The sequence below is a fragment of the Pseudopodoces humilis genome, chromosome 14 (genome assembly GCF_049639895.1).
Source record: "Pseudopodoces humilis isolate 2021_Gansu_Grassland_sample_001 chromosome 14, ASM4963989v1, whole genome shotgun sequence".
In the NCBI taxonomy this organism is placed as follows: Eukaryota; Metazoa; Chordata; class Aves; order Passeriformes; family Paridae; genus Pseudopodoces; species Pseudopodoces humilis.
The window spans coordinates 7,565,003-7,580,074 of record NC_142213.1 but is presented as its reverse complement, the minus strand read 5'-3'; the positions used below and the strand labels follow the sequence as shown (position 1 = coordinate 7,580,074).

At 49.6% G+C, this 15,072-nt stretch overlaps 1 protein-coding gene and 1 non-coding gene across 2 annotated transcripts in view; both read right to left on the bottom strand.

The window, feature by feature from the left end:
* The window catches only part of VAC14 (VAC14 component of PIKFYVE complex), a 57,667-nt gene that overhangs the window by 33,612 nt on the left and 8,983 nt on the right, over positions 1 to 15,072 (bottom strand). Inside the window, exons 9-12 of the mRNA XM_005526296.3 lie at positions 14,681 to 14,833; positions 12,553 to 12,607; positions 5,978 to 6,122; positions 5,628 to 5,693 (exon numbers count right to left, since the gene is read on the bottom strand). Of these exons, the coding sequence (XP_005526353.1) occupies positions 5,628 to 5,693; positions 5,978 to 6,122; positions 12,553 to 12,607; positions 14,681 to 14,833 (419 nt within the window). The remainder of the gene's footprint in view (positions 1 to 5,627; positions 5,694 to 5,977; positions 6,123 to 12,552; positions 12,608 to 14,680; positions 14,834 to 15,072) is intronic.
* TRNAG-GCC (transfer RNA glycine (anticodon GCC)) lies at positions 13,612 to 13,682 on the bottom strand. Its single transcript has one exon. It is a non-coding gene; the product is annotated as a tRNA-Gly (tRNA).

The following is a 15,072-nucleotide window of genomic DNA, read 5'->3' as shown; positions in this document are numbered from 1 at the left end:
ACAGCCTCATTTGTTTTATATTTTTCCTCCTTCCAATGCTTTTAGCCATACCCAGGCAAGGAGGTGAGCATGGGGAGGCAATCCTGGAGTCAGGAGTGGCCAGGAGTGAGGCTGGCCGAGTCCCAGACACACACAGTGTGAAAATCAAACTTGTGTCTCTCCTGCCTCCATTAGCTTTAAAGACAGAAAAAGAAAAGAAAACCCACCAGTAATCTTTCCACAACTATTTAACCAAGCCTCTTTTCAGGTACCTGACACAGCAACTTTTATCCTCTGATCTTGCTAAGATCTACTTTTTTTCCCTTTCCAGGAGAGGATGGGGAGCAGAGGGAAGGCAGAAGGCCTGGAGGCTTCTCCTTTCTTCCCCAGGGCAAATCCTGCCAGGTCACGCTGACACATGCCCACAGCACCAGCTAATACAGTTGGCCATGGGGGAAGGCACTTGGTAATAGAGCTACAACCATCCCAGAACAAGCTGGAACCTGAAAACTCCCTGCCCAGCCTCCTGCTTTTGTAAATCCCTCACTGTCCCTGCTGCTGGGGGTGTGAGGGCCAGGCCTGCAGTGCCCAACACTGTCACAGTTCAGAGCATCTCTTTATATATGTTTAATTAGTGCCCAGGGAGCTTAACATGCCACCTGATGTCAGTCAGGGCAGGATGCCAAGCAGGTATTTCACAGAATCATAGAATCCCAGAGTATGCTGAGTTGGAAGAGACCCACAAGGATCATTGAGTCACGGAATCCTTAAGGTTGAAATAAAAATCTACAATCACTGAGTCCAACCACCATGCTCACAACCAAGCTATGTCCAAGTGCTATTTTTTCATGCACTGAAGGGTAGGGAAGGAGGCAACACAGGTCCAGCTGGTGGGATGGGGCTGGAACAGCCCTGGAGTATCCCTTCAGGCCATGTTGTGGGAGACTGGATGCCTGCAAACCCTTCAAATTCAACACCCACTGTTCCAGAGCTTATGACAAGCAAAGGGTTTGCTTTTACTTGCTGTCTCCCATCCACCACCTCCCTCTGCATGCAGGGAACCAGGCACGCAAAGCCCAACTCACCAAGTCTTGCATCCTGCATCTCCATCCCACCCTACACCCTCTGCGAGCCAGCTCCCCAGGACAGAGACTGCCTGTCCTCCATGGCAGACAGGTTTTCTGTGGTTTCAGTCTGCTCCATAACTTCACCCAGGAATGCTACAAGCACCAGATTGCCAGTTTACCCCAGTTGTTCATTGTACATATAAACTGTATATGTATACATAAGTTAGGAAATTGTGGTCTGAAAATGGGGCTAAGCCAAGAAGCTCCCTATGGATCATACTCCCCACAACGAAACTTCCTATTTCTGCAGGATGCAGCACACAGATTATTGTTCAACCAGGTGGTCTTGAGTCCTCAGGGAAAGCATCACCCCACTTCTGCTTACAGGCTGCTTCCACTTATGGCTAACCAGGCTAACTGAATTTTCCACTATCCAACTGGAATTATACACATTTCTCTGTACTCTGTTTCAGTCCCAATCTCACCCTCAGGGTAACTTTCCTCTTGAAAAACAGTTGCCTCCTTGCTTCAGTACCTCATAGCTTTGAGTCTCACTCCAGAGAAGCTTTACCACCAAAAAAAGTTTAAATAAAGCCAGGCATACATATATTACAGTTTTCCTCTTTGCAGTCTTTAGCTTACACCCTCTGCTTTGCATCAGGTCACAATATTTCAGCTGTGGCAGATGAAAGGCCAGGAGCTGGAGGACAATGGCTCTAAACCCAACAGAGCAAAGCTCCAAACCAAGCCATGCTAAGACAGCTATTTGCTTTGGCACAAGCCTTTGTTCAGCTTCATTGTACTGGGATTGGGTACGATAGGAGAAGTTCGCCAGGATTTAGTGAGACAGCAGAGCTCAGAGCAGGGCAGAGACCTGGCTTTGAAATCCTGCAGTGCTGCAGCAGGACACTGCAGCAGAACATGCAAAGGAAAGAGATGACTATCAGTATACCACCATCCCAGGGTTTTCTTCTCTTCTAGTTTAATACTGGAAACCCAAAAAAGGGTAGAACAAAAAAGGGTTTCAATTTCTTGTGGGAAGTTGGCTTGAGGGTCATGTAGAGGTTCATCACAGAATCAGATAATGGTTTGGGTTGGAAGGGACCTTTAAAGATCATCTGGTTCCAACCCTCCTGCCATGGGCAGGGACACCTTCTGCTAGGTAAGGTTGCTGAGAGCCATCCAACCTGAACACTTCCATGGATGGGGCAGCCACAGCTTCTCTGGGCAACCTGTGCCAGTGTCTCATCATCCTCACATGGAAGAATTTCTTCTTAGTAACTCATCTAAACCCGCCCTCCAAAGTTAGTGGCAGCCCAGGCTCAATTCACTCTCTCTAGAGAAGGTCACCAACTCTTGAGAAGACTTCTGAAGGAAGTAATTCTGTACTCAAAGCCTTGCCCACCCACTGCAGAATGAGCAGGTTTTCACGTTAGCAGAGTTGAGGAAGCCCGAGTCTATCCTGCTTCACATCAGATACCAGCTCCACCTCATGCGTCATTCCTGCATGACTCAGACAAAAGTCCCAGCACAACTTTCAACCCCCCCTTCAACAAGATTGAGGGGAGCAGATAAGCAAACAGGAACATGTTCAGCCATAAAGAAACCATTCCATTTTGGAGCCGGAAAAAGGAAAACAAAGCAGAGAAAGAAAGTGAGTAGCGTCACTGCTTCATGTTTTTCTCACAGATGCCTTGTGGTGGTGAAACAGCAATCCACAGAAGCCTCACAATGCCTCAGCTCCTGTTGTCTTCAGCTCAGCGCCTGGATCCATTCAGAATCCAGGGAACTGAAAGACAACATCCAAAGCTGCCTTTGCACCATGAACTTGCAGAAGGAGGCAATTTGAAGAACATGTCTCCTTTTCACCAGTGCCTTTAGCCTGCAGGTGGAAAAGTCCTACTCACTGCTCCCAAACAGCATTTCCTAACTTTTCATCTTTCCCAACATCAGTTTTTCAACCAGGGCAGCAAGACTCCTACACACAAACCGAGCAGACAGTGTAGAAAAACCCACTCCCAGTAGGATCTGGTTACATCTTGCAAGGAAGTTTTCAAGCACATCAAATTTTAAGCAGGGCTTTTATAGATTGCCTTCAAAACCAGGTCTCAAATGCAGGACGGAACATCTCCCTGTCGGGGAAGCACAGGAAGCAGCATGAGGTGACGCAGTGCAGCAGCACAGCATCTGACAGCCAGGAATCCTGGATCCTGACTTGTCTACATATCAAAGGGAACTGCCTGCTTCAGCTTTGCTCCAACTTCTCTGTGCTGCCTTTGTGAATCTTAACAAGGTCTCTTGACCATTTCTTTACTGGCACAGGAGAACTGGGTAGGAAGGGGAATAGGAGAGATAGCAGAGATGACTCAGGACACTGCAGATGCATCATGAGATACTGGCCCCTGTTCAGCACAGTGGAGGTGGTGCAACACCCTATGCTACTTGAATGACAAAAACAGGCGTGAGAACTAAAGGGGCATGGATCTGGCTCCATCCAGCGTGAGTCTTTCTTTGCTTTGGGCTTGATTATTTATGGCAAGTGTAGAGAGAGACTGAGACCAGCTCAGCAAGACAAGACCTTAAAAATAAGTGCCTGAATACAATCTTTCAGTCTGATGCACAGACTAGCACTGATTCTCCAAAGCCAGAACGTCCTTTGGTGTCAGTCGACTGCTCCAGGGCACATCAGCAGAGTGACAGGTAGCCTCCAAACTGTGTACAGGGGCCAGTGAAACTCTAGGCACTACAGAAGGATGTTCAACCTTCTTGGGAACAAAGATGATACCAACACTGCTTCCCAGCAGGTTCCCTTGGGCAGCATCACAGGACAAAGACAGCACAAAAACCCTCTGACGATGTGTGTGCTACACGACACAATATGCACAGCCCTATCTGGAAAGAGGAGGAAGATGCTTCCTCATCAGAGCTGATGTTTAGCTCACATAGGCCCTCATGCTGGGTGATCCCCAGGCTCTTACCCAAGAGCTTCTGGGGGGGTCACAGTCTGCAGGTGACGTGGGACAATATGACTGTGCACACAAATACTGCACTGGCTAAACAAGCACCTCACATCCCCTTTCCTAATAGGCACTGACATAGCAGGTTAGTTAGCTCAGAGTGTCCTCATCATTCCCAAAAATGTCCAGCTCAAAACCCCCCTACTATTTCAGTCATTTCTATTTCCTCTGCAGAAAGCAGCAAATCTGGTTGACAGCCAGCTGAGTGGTGGTGGTTAATGGATTGACTCGTCTATGGATTTCCTTAAAAAAAAAAGGCCACCTCCAAACATTTAAATAAATAGAAGGCAGGATTAAATAAATCAGCTTAAAATTACTTTTGAGCCATTCCCAGTTATGTCACATGGAGGAAATGCATCACCAGGGTCCTTTCTTCACTGTTTTTTCCAAATATTAATAAGCAGTGTAATTGCAACATGACTCACTGAGATCTCCTGCCAAGCTGGAGTGACTATCTGCAAGATGCAGGCTTTCTAGAGCGTTGCAAAGGCAGATGTGTGCTTGGGGACTCTTTTGGAAAGGTTTGCATTGTAAGCAGCAGGGGATGGAAAATGGCCAAGCAGTTGCTTGCCTTTGCAAGTCATTCCCTCGCTTGCTCATTCCCTTCCCTTCTCTCTTAACGACCCCCTCGCACATGGGATTTATTGCAGGCTTGGGGTCTGGTGCTCTGAGCATGTAAGGCACAGCACAGTGTGTGATTTTTATTCCATGAGGAAGGTCTGGGATGAGAAACCAGCTGGGATCATTTCTAGTTCTGGGAAAGAGGATTCAGCTGATGGTGGAAGTTCTACCAGTCCCTGAACCAGCTGTGGGCCATGCTGCTGGCCTCCAACCCAAACACTAGAATGCTCCAGGAAACAACTTAGAGAGGGGTAAGACAACAACGACAACAAAATTGAGATGACTGGAACCAGAGAAGAGGGGTAAAGAAGCAAGACAAGCGAACAGGAAAATGGTGCAGAACCTTGGGAGATGGGAGATGAAGAGCAATAGCAGGGCAACCTGGCTCAGTTTGCTGGCTGATTATCTTTGCTCACTTCCAAGCTGAGTGGTTCCCAGCCAACCTGATGCCACTGGGGCATCTACTGCAGCCCTGACAGGCAATGCTGCTGCTGCCCTCCAAGCAGTGGGTGGTGCTTAAATGTGTCATGAAATGGATTTGGCAGTGCCAGCTTGGACACAATCCCCCTTGCATCTTTACAGAGGTTGTTGCAAGGCACCTGCGTTCCCACTCAACAAGGATCTTACCATGAGCCCAGCCCCACTAGTGAAGCCCCATCTGCCTTCCCAAGCAGGCAAAAAGGAGTCTTAGGAGCTGGTTTTGAAGGATCAACTCTCAGAGATGAAGAACAATGTTTATACATCAGAGAATTCCCAAGACAGAAAGATTTTTAGCTGGGCAAGTACCTGCAGGCTCTGCATCGAGGCTTCTTCAGTTTGGCCAACAGGGTAAAACCTCTCAGTGTCAACAATGGCCAAGCCTCACAAAATACCTCAGTTCTACCAAGAAACCCAAAGTCCAGATGATGGAGAGAGAAGCTTCCAGGATTTTTGCAGCACCTACCTCATCTGATTCATCTGAGAGGGTCCGCAGTAAGATGGGGAAGAGGCTGTCAGTGTGTCGGAACATCTGGAAGCAGAAAGGTGGGTGGCATCAGTCCTACAGGCCTAGTCATGCCCAGCCACAGGACATTTGCCCTGAGGGAGGCTGCCAAGAGTTTCACCAGCATTTTCCATCTGAGCTGGAGAGCTCTTCTTTCTCATGCTACAGGGTATCTGGCACCCAAAGCCTTCTCGGAAAAGGCAGGTGAACACACATTTCCGAAACTACCAATTACAATCTGCACTGCTATCAAGGCAATGCAACAGGCTGGGAGCTGACAAGCTCAGGTGAATGCTGAGTCCCCAGCTTACCTTACGAGGAGTCTTGATGTACAAGTGGTAAAGCCATTTCAGGACTGCAATTCTGGTCATCATCCCAATGGATGTATCACTAAGGTGGTAGTCCAGCACCTGAACTATTCCATCCAGGTTCAGGGTCACCTGTATCCTCTCACAGCTGCATGGAAAGAAGAGAGGCTGGTTCAGTGCTGTAACATCCAACTCATTCCTCCCATGGTGGGGGAGTCTACAACACTCCAGAGGCTGCATCAAACACCTCAGCTCAAACCCTCACTAGATGCAACTCACTAGATCAGGTTGCTAGTCCAGCCAGGCCTTGAACATTTCCAGAAATAGGCCATCCACAACTTCTATGCAAAACCTATGCCAGTGCCTCACCATCCTGTGAGTAAAGTTTCCTAACACCTAATCTAAATCTCTCCTAGTTCAAAACTGTTCCCCCTTGTCCTATCACTGTCTACCTATGTAAATAGTCACTCTTCTTTTTTATAATGCCTTGGAAGCAACAGAAATCTTCAGTGCTTTAAGGGTTACCACTTTTCCCAAAACAGCTGGTACCTGAAAGGCACTACTCTAAATAAGTGTAGCATGGCTGTGTGAGAAACTGGTCCATTGTGCAGTTGCCAGATTCAGGGTTCAAAGATTAGAGATCCACTCTCAGATCCACAAGATGCGCTCAGAATCCACCTCAAGGCTGACCACTCAAACAGCTTCAGAGAACATTAACCCATGTGTACTCAAACTCCAGTCTGATGAAGGCATCCAGGTTCTGCTGATCCCAGTGGATTTGTGCTGAGAACTGCAGATGGTGCCCTGTCCGGCAGCATGTTTGGGAACACAGCTCTCTGCTACAACCCTGCCTTGAGACCTTCATCTTGCTTCCCAAAAGCCATCCCAAAAGATCAGGACAACCCCTCATCATAAACAAGTGATGAAAGGAAGTAACTCCCTTAGTTTGCCAGGATACTGTCTCTGCTAGAAACTGACAGCTGCTGCAGACCCTTAGCTCTTGATTCGCCAGTTTTTCTCCCAAGTAGCTGGGACCTGCACTGGGACAGGTGACCCCAAGACACAAGATATCATGATACAGCATTTTTATGTCCTGATTGCGATCCTGAAATATACCTGATGGTTTCCCACCCCCTTGACAGCAAGAATATGGGAAGTATTTGTCACAGAAGACTCATTTAAGGAGACATAATGGTTAGAACCAAGATGGTTGGAGAAGACCACCATGGGGAGGCTGCACTAAGAGCCATGTCATGCCTCTCATACCCAAGCTACTGAATTATTCAAGACTGGACCAGGCTCTTGCCGATTTTTCCAGTTGCAGAGAGCTGCCGTGCATCTTGTTTGATAAGAAATCCTAAGGGGCAGATTTCTCACGGTGTAATTTGCAAGTAGAGCTGTGGCTTAATAGGATTTGATCTTCCCCAGGACACACGTTGTAAGGGCGAGATGAGGAGGCTGCAGCCCCTCAGAGCCCTGTGGGGATCTGACTGCTTGATCTGCCTCACATAACAGATGCTGGGGGCTGCAAATTGCATTTCACTTTGATGTTGAAAACAACAGCCAAGGGCCAAATGCTCAGACACATGGAACTGAGGGGAAGGAGGGACCCAGAGCATGAGGAGTTTGGGAGAGATGTCCAAGGGAGCAGCAGTTCATTTAAGCCAGCCTGAATAAACACTATATTTGGTTTTCCTACAAGACCATCTCCCACAGCAGCTGCATAGCCTGCCATGCTCCCAGTACAGGGCTTCAGATGGAAGAGGAGAATGAAACCGTGACCTGGTAACACCTCCACACCAAATATATGCATTGTCTGCACAGGATGGGGGAAAATAAATCTCAGGGTAATGCACGTTTTCAGAGGAAAGAGGCCAAAAGGACTCCACAGAGAATTGGTGCCTGAAGCTGAGCAGTTTGGAGGTGGCTTTGATGCACATCCCACCAGTTCCATGCTGCTGTGAGGTTAAGTGGGCAAGCTGCAGCCTGCCATGCATGCAGTGCCACAGCACTGTTGTCTGCTGATGCTGGGCTTCTAACAGTATAGCAGAAACTTGCCCCTGCAACCAATTTCCAATCTGGTTTGTGCCAAAACCACTTGTGAAAACCCCTTTTCCATCACTGCTCGTGATGCAGTACCTGGGTAGAGCCTCAATGGCTCAACCCAAAACCCACCTGAGTGGAACCCAGGAGGTGGCCAGGAGCACCGGGCTGACCTGGAGTCAGGCAGCCCCCCAGCCACACTGTGTACCACTGCCCTGTGGCTCCGCTGGGCTCCGCTCCCACTAGGAGGGATTGCAGCTGGGGAAAGCTTCTCACTGGCTACCCTCTGTCCACAGCTGCTGAGATAAACCTTTTAGAGGGGTTGCTGGTGGAGAAGCAGCTCCTTTACTCAGTACAAAACCCAGGCACCACTAAGCTAAGAGATCTGATGAACACAGGAAACTGGGCTAAAAATCTCTCACGAAACCTCTGGGATAGAATGCCACCAGTCTACCATGGGCTACCCCCTTTCCAGGGGTTATGGCAGCAGCTGAGCGCTGCTGCAGCTCCAGAGCTGGGCTCGCAGCTCAGCCTGGCTCTCCATAATCCCCAGGCAGGAGGCAGCAGGAGCAGCAGTAATGGCATTGCATTAATGTGATTCTCTGGGCCTGCCATGCTGGCTCCCAGCGCCGGCATCTGTGGCAGTGCAGATGTCAGATGCAATCACTTCCATCTAACCCACTACCCCAGATTCTCCTCCAGAGCATGAGCATGGCCCTGGCACCGCCCCCGCTGTTTGCCTATGACAGTGAGAACATGTTTTTAGGGAAAATTGAGCAATGATGGGGGCTGTGCCAGGCTCTCACCTCTGGATACTGGGAGTCTGCTCAAGCTCAGTGGTGGGGCCAAAGACCCATCCCCCAGCACATCCCCCCACCTCAGAAAGCACCCTCCAGCACAGGAACTGACCTTACTTTCCCACTACATTCAACCCACAGCAATGTTTTTCACTCCACGTTCTTTATCAACCCATTTTCTCACTTCTCCCCTTTCTTCAAGGGCTCCTGCCATCTCTCTCCTCAGCAGTCGCCTTTTCTCTGCCAATGCCTGAGCTGTCATCTTTCTCCTGGCCTCCTGCCTGGCCCAGCTGCTGTGCTGACCCCATTTTCAGACAAGGTTAAGGTCCGGGCCAGGCTCTAGCCTTTAGGCAAGCCCAGCAAAATGGCCTTGCCAAGGGTGGAAATATCCAGGTTCTTTCATTGTGGTCCAAGTCACAAGGGCAGCTCCCATACAGGCTGGCAGCTGTGTTCCTCAACGGGCTCGAGCCAGCGGCCAGGAGGTAAATAGCTCCTCTCCGCTATTGGTCCCACAAGCTGTCACTTCCTTGTCCTTCACCACTCCCATTTCAGTGCTCTTGGCTTCCTTCTGCTTACTGCAGTTTCCAAGATCCCTCAGGGAAATGATGAGGCAAAGGTCTAGGCAGAGGCATCCAGTCCAACAAGCTGTAGATCACTGTGACAAGGGCTGGGGCAATGTGCCTGAGGTTCCCCTCCAGCTCACGCACACAAGCATGAAGTGGAAGCAGCAAAGGGAAGCCATCTCCTCACTCCAGGCTGGAGAGAAGAGCCAGGAGAGCCACCCTGGACCTAAAAGCTGTGCAAGATGAACTGCTGGAGAATGGGATTCCAAGGCAGGCTTAGTGCCTTAGCTCAAAACGAGACATCATGCTGCCTTCAGCTAAGCACCCCCTGGGTGCTGCAGAGCACCCAACACCATTTCTATCTTCCACCAAAATATTCCCACTTCCACGAGCTCTCCAGCTGCACCTTCGAGGTGCATCAGCCTCTGGAGGTACAGCAACTTCCAGCATGAGACAAGCAGCAGCTATTTTAGCTTTGTAGTAAGCACTAACTACCACATTTAAAAGCCTGGTTTAAATGCAGGCTTGGGCAGTTCAGCTACGTGGCAGTCACTTGCCCTTTCTACAAAGCAACACACAACTTTACATGTCCATGTGTTGCTGACTACCACCTAAGGCATGAAGCCTTCCTTCCATCAGGAAGTACCATAAAGGCTCTTGGAGATTTCATGTCCCTTATCTAGTTTGGAGAGGAACTGTGATCCCATCAACCTTGTCCCATTACACAGAGAGCCCAACACTGACTGATTGCAGTTGTGCCCGACCTTCTGCCCAGGAATACCATCAGGAAGTTGTCTCAAACTGTCCAGGTCTTGTTTTGAAACCAATGCATTTACAAGAGCCTAAAAACACTTTCCAGCTGTTTTGGTCCACCGACACAGGACAGACATCTGGATCTTCTCCTGTGGCAGCTCAGACCGACGGAAGGAAGCCCGGGCTCTGCTCCAGCAGCCACACTTCCACCTCCTCTTCCTGATCCAGACTCACACCAGCTAACACAGCAGCAGCATGTTCAGCCAGGCCATGAGAAGGATCCAGTGCCTCTGAAATGAAGTTCTGGTCCACTTCCAGTGACAGATTTTGCAGAAGCTAGAAGTGGGGCCCCCCATCTGGATGGAGAACCCCAGAACCCCTCCAGCCCCGTGTAGCCAGGCCCTCCCAGCAGCCAGATTCTGTCTTGGCACAGACACGGTCTCCATTTCCTAGTGGATGCCACCAGGAAACTCCCTCAAAGTAAAGCTGGCAAATACTTGGGAAGCATTTTGGAGCATGTTTTAGGAGCAAGGGGGGTGCGTGTGTCAGTTTGTGGCCACAGGAATGTGCCCAGCATCCATGTATTGAGCATTCAGACCTCGTCATCTTCTTGGATGGCATCTTCCCAGAACACGGCCCTGTGCAGACGCCAGGACATGATCTCCTCTGCCTCCACTGACCAAGGTCCTCCCTTCCCTGCTGCTGCAGCACTCTTGTCCCTCTGCAGCCAGCTGGGGAGGGCAGGGGAAGGGGGCGTGAGAGCTGCATGCTTGGCGCTCAGCCACGCTCCATCACTTGCTCACTGGGGGAAGCGGGGGGGGGGGGAGGGGGGGAACGAACAAAAACAGAAGCAGAGTGACTTCATCTTAAAAGGCAGCTGCAACTTCCTCTGTTTGCAGGCTTTCCAGCTTTTCCCAGCAACGCAACGGCTTCCTGCGGTCCTGCCTTGACACCCAGTGGGCATTCAGCGTGCTGGCAGCTGCCGCTCCCCAGTGTGAATTATGGCTGCTAATGGCCACGGGTGCCAGCTCCCGCCTTCCTCCAGCTCCAGCGCCAAGCCAGACAGCCTGAGTGATGGATGGAGCACCAGGCAGACGTCCAGGGCTCCCGTCAGCTACGTACAGCCCTCCCCCAAATCCCGTGTCAGTCCCCCACAACAGATGCCTCAGTGAAAACGTTTCAGGTCCCAACACTGGACCAGCAGAGAGGTCACACAGGGCAGGTAAACCCCACGGTAAAGCCTGCACTTTCCTGTTGAAAAGGGCTTAGGAGGGCTCTGCAAGGCCAGGTCTCTTAGAGATACGGAGGGTCGGGTCTTGCCTTCTCGCCCAGATGGTTTTCCCTGGTGCTTGAGTTGCTGACAGAACATTTCAGCTGTTCTCCTTCCAGCTCAGTGACACTGGGAAAAGTATCCCAGCTCTCCCTGCTTCTGTCCCTCTTCAGTTTTCACTTCCTCTCTCCCTCACATGCAAGATCTTCAGCACAAAGCCATGGCTATCACTTGTCCTCCTGACTCAATGCCTCTTCGTTTTCTTTCCCCACCCAGTTCCCCATTTCAGCCTTATGCACATCCACTTCTGCACTTGCAGAAAAACTTCAAGGGTTGAGCAGGGTCAGGACAAGGCAACCACAAAAAAGCCAGGGGAAGTAATTTACCACCATAAACCAACATTTAGTTGCAAATGAAATGACTTGTACTTCCAAGAGAGAAAAAAATTAAGGGCATCATTAAGACCAAGGAGCAGCTGGGCTGTGCAGAAATGCAAAGGAACAGACAGTACAGACCATCAACCTGAAAAGCTGACGCTTGCACTGCTCTGGGATGTATTGTGATGGGCATCACGCTGGTAGGATGCAGCTAAAGCAAGGCATCCTATTTTGGGGATCACAACAACAAATAAAAATAAGCATCAGCACAATGCAAGTGTCAGAAATCACGACCTCTGACTAAAGGAACTGCAGGAAGCAGAAGGAAAGGAAAGCTATCAGAACAGATGGATTTGTGCCACAATTCAGATAGCTGGATGGGAAGAAAGGTATTTGCAGGAGAGATCATGCTGGGCACAGAACTAGTGTGGGGCTGACAAATTCCACAAAAGGCTGTCAGGAGGCCAAGACCTGTGCAGCCCTAGGTCCAGCCCCATAGACCTGTGCTATGTAGGCTGCCAAGATAGCAGCATGGAACAGCGTCAGTCTCTTCAAAGCAGAAACACCTCAGTTCATCATAAAGTCAAGACATTTTGGTGCAGATACATCAGAGAAAAGCAGTCAGCTCCTAGAGCTTCCCCAGTCATCCACCCTACTAGGACCCAAGGGACCCCAACTGCCTCCCAGCCCATCCCAACATGTGTCAGTCATTGTCTGCACCCCAAGAAGCCTTCCCTTCTTCTCAATCCCCTCTGAAGCAACATACAGACCCTACCTGGTTACTGTGAAGACACCACTGTTGCTGGAGTCACCAGATGCATCCAGGGTACCTGGGGGCAGAAAAAAAGGAGACACAGCTAGTGGGGTGATGGGGAAGGTAGACAGCAGGACTGAGAGGCTCGAGAGCTGCATGACCTTCTGCAAAGACATCACCAGTCATTGTCTGAGGGTCCAGGGACCCAAGGGATCCCTTCTGCCTACAGAGCATTTTACACTCCTCGTCAAGCCCTTCTCTGCTGCCAGACAAGCAGGTAAAGAACTTCACTTACCCAGCAAAATGCAGACAGGTACTGCTTCAGACCTCTGCCCCAAACTGGGTGCCCTCCTCTGTAACAGTGACCCAGACATATCCTGCTGATGGATTCAACCATTCTCAAAGAATTAGATCAGAACTGCAGACCTGCCTTTGACTCTCTTGATTTCAATACCTAAATATACCACATGCACAGTGAATGTAGAATCCAACTCAGGACATCTCCACTTGGCCATAGCCTGACTCCCCGCCGAAACCAAGTGACTCAAACAGCTTTCCAACCTCTGCTCTGTGCTGAAATGGGTCTTACAAGCATGGTGACAAAGCATGACAAGATGAACTTGACCATTTGTGCCCCCTTGTGCCAACAGCCTCTACTCACACATGCAACATCACCACATCAGCACACCCAAAGAATAGAGCTGAGTTTCTCATAGAAAGGCATCACAACTTTATCTGATCTTGACTACTTTAAGATGTAATTTGACACCAGAGGGGCTGAGAATAAAACAATTTAGCTTTTCCATTGATATTTTAAAGCTCTTCTGTAATAGATTTTAATACAAGAAGGTATTCTTGGGACAAATAAGGAATAATAGAGTTTTTGCTGCTGTGCTGTGGCAGTAAATTTTTCTGCTTTATTTGTTCTAGTAAAAATACTTGTACAGTTAGGTAATGAAAGCTTTTGCACCTTTATTGAAGACTAAGATGCTTATTTAGACTGATATTTTGAAGTGCCTGGGTCCAGATTACGGACAGAAAAAAAAAAAAAAAAAAAAAGAAGAAGAAGAAAAAGACTGTTGCATTGGCCGGGAATCGAACCCGGGCCTCCCGCGTGGCAGGCGAGAATTCTACCACTGAACCACCAATGCTGCCCTGTGTGCTGCCCCTGTGCCTGCGGCCTGCTCCTGCCATCCCAATTGCTGCCCACGCTCCCACTGCCACCCACACCCTGCCCAGGCAGCTCCCCCGGCAGCTCCCCGCTTCCCCGCCTTCCACTGCGGCTGTTGGATAAGGAAATCCCTCAGTCTTAATCCCATCCTCCAGCTCCCTCTCACGGCAGGATTTTCCAAAAGCCACTGCTGGATGTGTTACAGGAGAGCACTGGGCTGAAGATGCAGCTTTAGAAGAATCCAGATGAGCCTCTGTGATTTAAACATTAACACATATTTCACGCACCTGGACAACAAAAATGTGTTGTGCCAGAAGAAATATTTAGTCAAGCCAGGAGAACAGCACCCAAGGGATGCCAGAGGGCTAACACCACTGCTGTTCCCAAGCATTGATTCATGCAGACCACTTAGCTTCCTTTCACTTGAACCCTCCTCAGGTTTCCCATGCCACTTGCAAACTTTTGCCTTTTATGTTCTGGAAATTTCAGGACTGGGACAATACCTGCCAGATGGTCAGGAGAGTACCATGAATCTGGAAAGGATCCAAAATTCTTCACCCTTCTGTTCTCTACTTTTCCCCAACACACACATCCTCCATGCACATGTTGATACTCTCTCAGGACTAATACAGCTCTCTGAGCTCTTCTTTGGGATGATGCCTGTTCCCAAACTAGAAATTATCTTTTCCAGGTCAACCTGATGACTAAACATGGTGAGAGGATGAGGATGCTCACCAGTGCATGCAGCAACGCAGCACCACCCAGGCTCCAGGTCAGAGCAATAACCCTCCCATGCAGCCTGCAACAAATGTGCCTGTCTCAGCAGAGGATCGTCTGTGCAACAGGTCTCCAAATAAACCATAGAGGTCCCATGTACTCTGAGCTGCTTCAGGACAACAAACCAACTCAAGAACTTCTCTTGAGAACATTGCCTTGACCTTCCTTACACATCTACTGGCCCAGACAACTGGGACTCACCGGTGGTCACTGCCTCTGGCTTGGAAAGGGACTCTTCCGAGGTGGGCTCTGCTGGTATAGTCATTGACTGCTTGGCCTCATCCATTTCATCATCCTCTGGGATGACCAGCTTCATCAGGCTCTGGTTGCACACGTTTGCCACCTCCTTGATGTCTGAGTGAAGGCAGTGTAAGGAACACGCAGTCCCACACATGGGCAGGTGCCAGCCATGGAGAAACCACTGCAGCCCCACTAGAGCTGCCCCAGCCCAGCTACTGCAACCCCCCTCACATCCAAAGTGTGGGTGTTAGCACTTGGTGGGAGAACTTTTCCTGGACCTTCACCCCAAAGGCTGGAAACAGGCACTGGAACAGTGGGTTCCCTGTGGGTTGCTGTAGCAGGAATGGAATGGG